Below are 10,908 nucleotides of genomic sequence, written 5' to 3'. Positions count from 1 at the left end.
CTAATAGAAACATCAACTAATGGCTACAAATTAAATACAGATTTATGAAAAGATTGGTTTGTTTATTTTCATAAAAATATTTCAAATAAATGTAATAATTATTATAAAATAATATATGTTAATTAATTACAGTTAGTCTGCATAAACACAGATAGGACTTCCTCACGCCGGAAATCTCCATTTGTGTAGGCTTCTATTTGTATTGAGCTTATACACGTGCGTCAGCGGTTAGAATCTGTTCGAAATACGTCACAAATGGAACAAACGCAAACAGTCACGCTGGCTCCTCAACACTTCAGGTCACATTATGAAGAGGAAGAGCCAGCACACAAAAGAAATCTTTAAGTATCGTTGCGTTTTTTTATCACATACAAACATTTAAAACGTATTTAACGTAATTATTAAACAACTGAAACTATCAGGCCTAATATGGAAACCTCAAGAGAGAGGCCTGATGGGGGAGATCGCGGATATTTGTAACATTCTTTACATTTCTCTCTATATCTTGGAGATCTTTTAAGCCAAGGTGTTCAACATTTGTCTGAAACTAGTTGCAGGTACTTATTATTAAATGACATAGAGATTATCTTTGCAACACAAACAGTAATTACTATTTGAAAAGGAGGAGTGAAACGGTAAATAACCCATAGTCTGGGTTAGTTGAGACACACTTTCTAATATTATAACAAACAAACGATCAAATGGTTGTAAATCCAGCTTTAAATTTGCTGGAGGTTGGTGTTAGCATTTCATTAATGATACCAACCAAGAGATTTGTTGGTACAACTGACCCTGGGTCTTGTAGTCATGAATTTGCTCACCTTACAGCTAACAGCTAACGTTAAAGCTTTATTACCAACATTATGCATTAAAAATATCTACACAGTTACATAATTGACATAATTTAACTTTGATAGGGTTTAACTACAAATCTGCCATTGCTATCCCAAAAATTATTTAAGTAAAACATTACTTTCTTTGCTCAAATGTAGTATTTACCCTCTAGCGTATGCTGTGTCTGTATGTGGAGTGAGGACTAATAGGAACATGTATGAAGTGATTCTGCTTTATTGTAACTACAGAAGTTCTTGGTAATAGAGACTGTACATGTTACAACTATCTCTGGTCTCCTCTAAATCACATATACTTGTCTTTTGAATTTTTAAAATTGGCATGAAGCATCTAAAGAAATGGGAAACACCACTGTAATGACAGGTAAGTGAGGGTCAGGTGTTTCTGTTGCAGGTAATAAGATACAGCAAAGGGAAAGCAGGATATACACTTGAAGAACTGGAAAAGAGCTTGTGAGTCACTAGAGATCAACAATCAGGTCCAGATCTCTTCCCATTGAGTGGAGGAACTATGACATCACCTTGTAGGCCAATTGGCTGCTTGCATAAAACTGGTTGCCTCGATAGGATTTTCACACAGGCTTTTTTCGAGGATCGCAAATAATGAGCTTTGTGTTCAAACAGTTCATTAATCTCACAAGTTTTGTCCCACCGAATAATCCTCACATGACAATAGAACTTTTAGTACTTTTGGATCCTAAATGCAAATGCAATAACTGAAAAGCTTTCGTTAGGCTATAAATGGACTTCGCAGCCTTCGCACCACCCTGCTACAGAGGCTACCAAGGCCTTTACTACCTTCTGCCTGGCCATTCCTGCTCAGTTTACTATCCTCCTGGCATTCTGTGGCTTCTGTCTTCATCAACTAGGAATCACCAGCACTACCCCTTGCATCTGTCTGCTCCTTCCAGCACTTACAAGCACTCCCCCTTTCATCCATCTGCTTCATCCAGGACTCACCAGCACTACCCCATTCTTCACCTGTTGGATTGTCACCTAACCCCTGTTTTCACCCATTATTTTCAAACTCAAAAACCTCTTGCACTCATTTTACATTTGGGCCATCCTTTCTGAGTCTTTGACAGTAGGTCCACAAAAGACAAACAAATACATATTCTTATTATAATCTGGACCAAATAAATGGCATAGATGAGAAAAATCATAATAAAATTTACTGTGTTTTTAATTATTAAAAACTTCTTTCTGAGAAATGGGTAAAACCTGGTATACATTCAAAGTATATATAAGTCTTTCATGTTGACAAATTTAGCTTGTTCTAAAATTAATAGATTTATTTATTTACACTGCATATTTAATTAAACTACACTATCTGATAAAAGTCTTGTCGCCTGGCCAAGTTTTAGGAACAACAAATAATAACTTGACTTCTAGTTGATCATTTGAAGTGGCTTATATGAAAGGCAAAGGCCTCTGGATTACGCTTAATTTACCAAAATAAAATATGATCATGCCTTGATTTTTAATTATTTAATTAGGGCAGTAAGGTCTGACTTTGCTAAAACAAAAGTCTTTGTTCTTTGTACAGTCTAGAATATAAAGTCATGCTGCAGTGGAAAAAGAATTAATATTGTGTATGACTCCCATGAGATTGGTGGACTGCATCCATACATCTCTGCAATGACTCGAATAACTTATTAATAAAGTCATCTGGAAAAGCAAAGAAAGCGTTCTTGCAGGACTCCCAGAGTCCATCAAGATTCTTTGGATTTGTCTTCAATGCCTCCTCCTTCATCTTACCTCAATAATGTTTATGCCTGGTGACTGGGCTGGCCAACCCTGGAGCACCTTAACCTTCTTTGTTTCAGTAACTTTTTTTTTTTTTGTAATTGAACTTTTTTATTTTATTTTGAACTTTTATACCCCACACAACATTAAATTCACAATACAAAATCAACATTCAGGGAAATAATGTAAACAAATTATAATAAATATAATAAAAATAATAGCAAAACAAAAATTATAATGAATATAAAATAATACAATACAATATAACACAGTCAAATTGACAACCTTTGAATTTTCCTATTATGTGCTCTCTGAACATTGCAAAAAGCTACCCTATTTCTGATGGGTGTATGGGTGGAGTCCTGAAGTCTTGCCAACATACGTTCATATGATGCAGTAGAAGTCATCAGTTCAATCCAATCCTTTAAAGAGGGAGTATTTGAGTCCAATTTCGCAGCACCAGTCTAACAGCAATAATACATCCTGCGACGACTAACCCAGCCTGTGCTTTAAATATTTCATTCTGTAAAGTGGATATATCACCAAGAAGACAGACTCTTGGGGAATAAGGTAAAGGTTGTCCCAGCCATTTCTCTAGGTTTCAAATAACTCTTGTCCAGAATGCAGCCACCAAATGACAGCTCCACATTAAATGTAAAAAAGTGCCCACAGAATGACCACATTTCCAACATTGGTTATTTTTCGTTAATCCTATTCTATTCAGTCTTATGCTTTCAGTAACTTTGATGCAGAGGCTGAAGGATAAGGAGGAGCGCTATCCTGCTGAAGATTGGTGTGCTCTCTCCTGTGGTTTGTAATGTAATGGGCAGCACAAACATCTTGATACCTCAGGCTGTTGATGTTGCCATCAACTCTGCAGATCTCTCGCACGCCCCCATACTGAATGTAACCCCAAACCATGATTTTTCCTTCACCAAACTTGACTGATTTTTGTGAGAATCTTGGGTCCATGTGGGTTCCAGTGGGTATTCCACAGTATTTGTGATGATTGGGATGCAGTTCAACAGATGATTCATCAGAAAAATCTACCTTCTGCCACTTTTCCAAATGATCAACTAGAAGTCAAGTTATTATTTGTTAGTCTTACAACTAGGGTCGACGACAGACTTTAATCAGGTAGTGTACTATTACACTGATACACACATATAAATATATATTTATTTATTTTGCACTTTTGTCTCCTTTTGTAGTGTTAAAAGTCTTTTATTTTTATGACAAGTTCCTAAGCTCAGCCGAAATCTTCTCTTTCAGTCTGTCTCATCCCTCTGGTTCTGCTTAAGTGTTATAAGTCAGTAAATCTGAGCAAGGCCGATCTAATCCCTTAAGAGTGTAATATAAGGTGTCAAGGAGTCTGGGATTAGCGCGTGCGTGTGTTTCTGTCTGTGTTCAGAACCACAGCTTTAGCTTCTTCAGGGATTGCTCAGCCTTGTGTTTCTGCTGCTTGTAATTCATTGCAACTGGAGGTTTTAAGTCTAGAAGAGTGATGTCCAGAAAACAGAAGTAAGTGAAATCTAAGCGCTGGTTTGAGTTTGGAAATGTGCACAAATGAGTCCCTTTTTTAAGAGAGTCTGGCCTGTATTTGAATCTAAATGCTTGTGAAGATTGTTTGTTTTCATTTAGGTGGAAGGAAAATCTGATTGTTTACCCTAAAGCTGTTAAGTCAAATCAAAAGAAGAAGGGGAAGGATCCAGCTCAACTAACACAAGTGAGTCTTTATTGGTGTCCCATGCAAACACGTTCTGTTATTGGTAATGCCAGTGTCTTCATTACTGTGCTTTGATATAATATTTGCTAAAATGTGAAGGAAGAAGATGATAAATGTTTTTACTAAGTTCTTAAATTTGTCTTTATGTGAGTTTTTAATCTTTATTTCCAGTTTACAACACTCAAATTAAATTTCTGTTTGTTCAATTTACTTAATTAAAATGAGCTGAAACAACACAATTCGTAAGTATTTTTGTGACAAGTTAATTGTTTTATGTTCAATCCACTTACATTTGTAAAAAGCTAAAAAGTTAACAATTCCTTCATGTTGTCCCAACACAAATCGATTGTGTGGAACTCAGCATTGTTTGCAGTGAGTTTTATGTTAATGACATTTTTGTGTGTCTAAAATTTAGGTGCATTAAACATTTTTTTTGTTTAACCTTTTTTTTTTGCATGTTCTCCCTGTGTTGACATGAGTTTCTTTTGGGTTCTCCGGTTTCCCCCCACAGTCCAAAGATATGCACTATAGGTGAATTGAATAAACTAATAAATGAGTGTGAATGAGTGTATAGATGTTTTCCAGTGATGGGTTACAGCTGGAAGGGCATTCGCTGTGTAAAACATATGCTGGATAGGTTGGCGGTTCATTCCATGGTGGTGACCCCAGATGAATAAAGGCTGAATGAATGAATGAATGATAAATTAATTGGATCTCCATATGCACTCTAAAAAATGCTGGGTTCTGCACAATTCCTTCATGTTGTCCCAATGCGAACTGATTAGGTTAACCTAATGGATTTTCCAAATTTAAGTTCATCATTGATTGATTTACTGTTTTTTCGGGTAGCCCCTTTATTAATCTGGGGTCACCACAGGGAATAACTCGCCAACTTATCCAACATATGTTTTATGCAGTGGATGCCCTTCCAGCTGCAACCCATCAATGGGAAACACTCATACACTCTCACATACACTACAAACAATTAAGCTTATCCAATTCACCGATATAGGAGAAACCAGAGCACCCGGAGGAAACCCACACAAACACTGGGAGAACATGCAAACTCCACACATAAATGCCAAGTGACCCAGCCTTGGCTCGAACCAGCGACCTTCTTGCTGTGAGGCGAAAGTGCTAACCACCGCGTCACCCTAAATTTAAGTTGATTGAACAAAATAATTAAGCTGTCCAAAATAAACTCAAGATTTGTTTTGTTTGAGCTCATTTTAAATGAGTCGACAGAACAAGCAACAAAAAATAAATAAATACAATTTAAGAGTGGGTCAAGAAAACATTTTTTATTTCCTTATCAAATTAAAATGTATAACCTTGTTTGAAAAATTCTATATGGACACCCAACCATTTGATGTTTTGTAGACCATATGGATATACTGTATTGTCACTGTAGCTTATACTATTTTAGCTGCAGTTGAATTAGTTTTTATTGCCAATTATTCTATACTTGCTTAGTTAACCTAATTAACCTACTTAAGCCTATAAATTGCACTGAATACTAATAAGTTGCAAAACATCTAGTAAAACATTGTTTACTGTCATCATGGCAAAGACAAAAGAAGTTAGTTATTAGACACGAGTTTAATAAAACAGCACTTGGGAAATAATTGAGGCCAATAATTTTGTTTTTAATTGTATATTTTATGTGCAACATGATGGCTCGGTGGTTAGCACTGTCGCCTCACAGCAAGAATGTCGCTGGTTCAAGTCTTGGCTGGGTCAATTGGCATTTTGTTGAGTTTGCATGTTTTCCCTGTGATGGCGTGGGTTTCCTCAGGGTGCTCCGGTTTAAAGACCTGCTATAGATGAATTGAATATACTAGATTGTCCATATTGTATGAATGTAAATGGGAGTGTATGGATGTTTCCCAATACTGGGTTGCAGCTGGAAGGCCATAAGCTGTGTAAAACATATGCTGGATAAGTTGGCGGTTCATTTCACTGTGGAGACCCCCGATGAATAAAAGGACTAAACTAAAGGAAAATGAATGAATGAATAATATAGTTGAATTGTTTCATGTAATTGTATACACTCTAAAAACGTTGAGTTATTTATTTGACCCAATAGTTGAGTTAAACACATATTTGGTGTTTTGTTGGGTTATTTTTAACCTTTATTGGGTTATTTATTTAATACATTTGAATGAATTTCAACAGTCAACTGATTCAACTGACACAGAACAGGTGTACATAGTGTTGTTTTTGCATTGCAAAGTTTATTTAAGCTCTAATACTATTATATATATATATATATATATATATATATATATATATATATATATATATATATATAATCTGTTTCACCAGCATTAATTATTGATGATACAAATGTGCGCTTCAAAGCCGATCTATATTAAACTGATAAAGACCCTTAAGTGTCTGGAACTTAAAATGTAATGAAAATAAAGCAATTTCAATATTTATAATTATATAATTTATAATTTAAATTATTTATTTACACAGACATAATATCAAACTAATAGTAGTACTAGCAAAAGTAGCAATAATAATACCAGAATGGAATAAAAAACCTTTAATCAAAATAACCCAATGCATAATGCTATAATAACCTATAGTTGGGTTGTATGTTGGGGTATTTTTAACCCAACAATTTTAACAGAGTATTTGTTACACTATTAAATAGAGCTTTCTTTTTTAGATGCTTACAGTAATTGTTGAGAATAATGGTGTTTTGAGGTACTGCTCCTTTAAATGGCCTCCTCCAACCCCCATTCTTTACTTTAATTACATTTGTAAGTGCTGCGCGTGTCTTTCTGTCCGGTTGATTTACTAATCCTTCTCGATCGTCCTTCTGCATATTCTTTCTGCTGACAGCAGACCAAACTGATCAAGTGTGTGAAAATGCCATTCCACTGCACTGCAACAATTAACAGCGTGTACATGAAATGCTGTGTTCTTGCGTTTTGCCTGCTTTTGTGTATGTGGGATTTTTGTTTTCTCACATTTTTTTAAAGGTCTGTTTCGAAAGCGTTAATCAAATGGAAGTTTAACGGAATTAACCTAAGTGATCTGAACCAGATTATTGAGCATGCCTCCTGTGGAGAGTTCACAGAGTAAGAGCACAGTGTGGCAAGCCGTTCTGACTTTTATTCATTTGCATGATATGATTCTTATATTTCAAATCTATTTTTACAAGTTTAAATCCTTATTCTCAGTATCAGGTATTGAATTTCTACTTTTAAATATGGCCATTTTTAATACTAAATGATACTTCCACTAGCAAAAATTGCATGTTTCAGATGACAAATCCCATAGAGGGCACTGTTTACATTTTTGTGAATTTGAAATATGTTACTAAGGGTACGTTTGGATGTATGTTTAAGAGACACGTTCATGAGAAAGGGGTGCTTGTACATATCATCTAGCCTTTTATAAACACAACTAATAATTTTTTCAAAAGCAAACGTTAGAAAAAAGTCCATTCTACAAAATTAGCAGAGTTGTCCATATGGAAAGAGGCAAACCTATTTGTCCATATCATAGACACCATTAGGGTGTTTAGTGGTGATTGTATGGTGTTTTGCAAAGAACTGCATGTAAATAATCCTTTATTCATCAATAAAATGCTCCTATAAATATTATTAGTGTGAAAAGGAATAAAAGTTGTTGGTGCCCTGTAGTGTTCATTTTACCATTTTTCTAATGTCAGTCACAGGAGAGTTATTTTCTAAAATGATGTCATGAATTAAATTACTGTGATTGATCACACTATTAATATCCAGAATCAATATTTTTTTACTATAGGGATGATCATAAAAATAGCCATTGTTACACTGTAATACGTATTTGTAATAAATTAGCAGTTTTCCCCATTTTATGATTCATGTTTATTTCTTTATTTTTATTTATTGATGCTTCTGAATTGCATTATGGGACCTTGATCTTCCTGCAACAACCTTTGATGGTGAAACTTTAATAAAGCGACTTTAATTGACATTTTAACTGCTTCATTGTCTGTATTTGGTGTTGATAAACTTCCTGACAATGAATTTCCAGTACTTTTTCTTGTTATTTGACATTTTTTGACTTATTATTCTAATGGAACTTATTGTTTTAATGTACTAAAATGTCAAGAAAAGTCACCTGCAGAGTTGAATTTTCAATATCAAAATTTGACTGCAGAGATAAAGGTCCCATAGTGGAATTCATAACCTAAATAAACAGAAAATCAAGTCATGTGAATCATGAAATACAGGACATGTTAATTAACAGATTTTTATTACAGTGCAGATATAATTCCTGAGGTTGAGGGTTAGAATTTGAAATAGTGCAAATTGCACAGCTGATATCAAGAATTCATGAATACATTAAAGTCAAAGCGGCTTGCCATAGCAGAGTGCAAAAGACATGTGTTTATTTGTCATCCGTGCCAATTGGATTTAGCTGGCGGAGTGCCTGTGGGCAACCTGTCAGGCTCTGATTTACTCACCTATAACACAGCCACTGTAACTGCATGCCAAACATCAAGTGAAGTTCTCCCTGTTTATTGCTCTCTCGAAGAAAGAAGGTTCAAATTTAGCCAGAAATTTATTTGAGTAAAACTATGTGTGTACTACAGTATATATGGTTTGTATTCATTAAGTTAAAACAATTTATTTCTGATATACAGTTGAAATCAGAATTATTAAACCCCTTTTGATTTTTTATTTATTTTTATTTTTTGGAATGATGCTGATGTTTAACAGAGCAAAGAAATTTTCACAGTATGTCTGATTCTTATTTGTTTTATTTGGGCCTAATAACCCTAATAACCCAACTTGCCTAATTACCCTAACCTGCCTAGTTAACCTAGTTAAGCCTTTATATGTCACTTTAAGCTGTATAAAAGTGTCTTGAAAAACATCTAGTCAAATATTATTTACTGTCCTCATGACAAAGATAAAATAAGTCAGTTATTAGAGATGAGTTATTAAAAATATTATGTTTAGAAATGTGTTGTAGGGGGAAAAAATAAACCGAGGGGCTGATAATTCAGGGGGGCTAACAATTCTGATTTCAACTGTATATTGTTTAAAACAAAGACAAAGCAGAAAAGTAATTCAGAGACAATTTTAATGATGTAATTAGCAATAAATCACTTTTTAAAGCAATTTACTCAACACTGCATATAAATATGTACATTTTAACTTTAAACTACTTCAAAGTAAATTAACTAATAATCAACAAATAAAAAAATACATTTAAAACTCTATGAAATTAATAAATATCAAAATGTCTTTCTGCTGTCTGCAAAAGACATGCTTATCATTTGTCATATACTAGCTTGTGAACAGAAACAGAGAAGCTTTTCCTTCACCGTTCGTGCCAATAGGATTTCGCTGGTCAAGTGCTCGAGGGCGACCTGTCAATCTCTGATTTACTTACCTTTATTCTCTGTGTCTCTCTCTCTTTTTCTCTCTCAGCAGACAGCAGAAAGCCAAGCCTCCGGCAGTAGCAGCAGCATCAGTAGCAGTAGTAGCAGTGGCGGCTCTAAGAAAAGTTCTTCTGGAAGTAGTTTCACCAGCAGCATTAATAGACAAGGCAGTAATAATAGTGGTGGTAAAGCATCCACCGACAATGCTGGAACTAGTACTAGCAGTGCCACTAAAGATCATGGCAAAAGTGGTAAAGGGGTCAGCAAAATAGACAGTAGAAGTAGTGAGGTGGGTGCGGTGGAGGAGGTACCGTTGATTTCTTCTGAGAAGGAGAAGGAGGAGCCATTAAATGGTGGAGCTGAGGATTCCTCCAGTACAGGTAACGCTTCATCACTGTACACCACTGCTGGATCCTGTGACTCTCCATCACTCCATCTGTCCACTGGCTGCTCCAACACTGACGGTATGTGGCCACAAGGTGGCCTTATGACTTTAACTTCATGAACACTCAAAAAAAATATGTTTGCTGTTTGTTTAAACTATTATTTCAAATGAGTTGAAACAACAAAATTCTTGATTTTTGGGGGGGGCATAATAAAATTTAAACATAACAAAAGTTATGTTTAAATTTGTAAAAAACAATTAAGTTAACAATTAGTTCATGTTGTTCCAAAACAAATTTAAGTTGATTGAATATAACACAATTAAGTCATCCCAAAAAACATTTAGAATTGTGTTGTTTCAGCTCGTTTCAGATAGAAACAAAGGTAGTAGCTAATCATATTTGTCTAATGTTAGAAAAGCAATTGTTTTGTTGGTGATGTGAAAGATTTGTCAGTGTTTGCTTATTTTAAATCAGTTTAAAAGGATAGTTTTCTTAGTGTTGGGTTGCAGCTGGAAGGGCATCATATGCTTTAAAACATATGCTGGATAAGTTAACGGTTCATTCCGCTGTGGTGACCCCTGATTAATAAATGGACAAAGCCGAAATGAATGAATGAATAAAGGGATAGTTCACCCAAAAATAAAAAGTTACCTATTATTTACTGTTCTTTAAGTGGTTCCAAACCTTTATTTGTTTTTTTCTGTTGAACACAAAAGAGGCTATACTAAGAAAAAAAACTGAAAACTTTTAAACTATTGTTTAAAACTATTGAAATACATAGTAGGAAAAACTAACATTGTGGATGTC

General features: G+C 34.8%; 1 protein-coding gene across 20 annotated transcripts in view; it reads left to right on the top strand.

Annotated features, from left to right (window-relative positions):
* Positions 1–237: 237 nt before the first annotated feature.
* Positions 238–10,908, top strand: part of LOC101884217 (uncharacterized) — a 38,653-nt gene continuing 27,982 nt past the window's right edge. For 2 of the 20 annotated variants that reach the window (XM_087244111.1, XM_087244109.1), the window contains exons 1-3: positions 238–345; positions 4,239–4,323; positions 9,768–10,179. In XM_087244111.1, the coding sequence (XP_087100237.1) occupies positions 308–345; positions 4,239–4,323; positions 9,768–10,179 (535 nt within the window). In that variant the 5' untranslated portion in view covers positions 238–307. Of the gene's footprint in view, positions 558–1,179; positions 1,216–1,245; positions 1,305–3,367; positions 3,907–3,949; positions 4,119–4,238; positions 4,324–9,764; positions 10,180–10,908 lie in introns of those variants that run through there. The other 18 variants (XM_087244110.1, XM_087244108.1, XM_087244127.1 and 15 more) reach the window with 16 other exon arrangements.

Source organism: Danio rerio, chromosome 3 (assembly GCF_052040795.2).
Source record: "Danio rerio strain M-AB ecotype USA chromosome 3, GRCz13ab, whole genome shotgun sequence".
NCBI lineage: Eukaryota > Metazoa > Chordata > Actinopteri > Cypriniformes > Danionidae > Danio > Danio rerio.
This window is presented reverse-complemented; position numbering and strand designations above follow the sequence as displayed.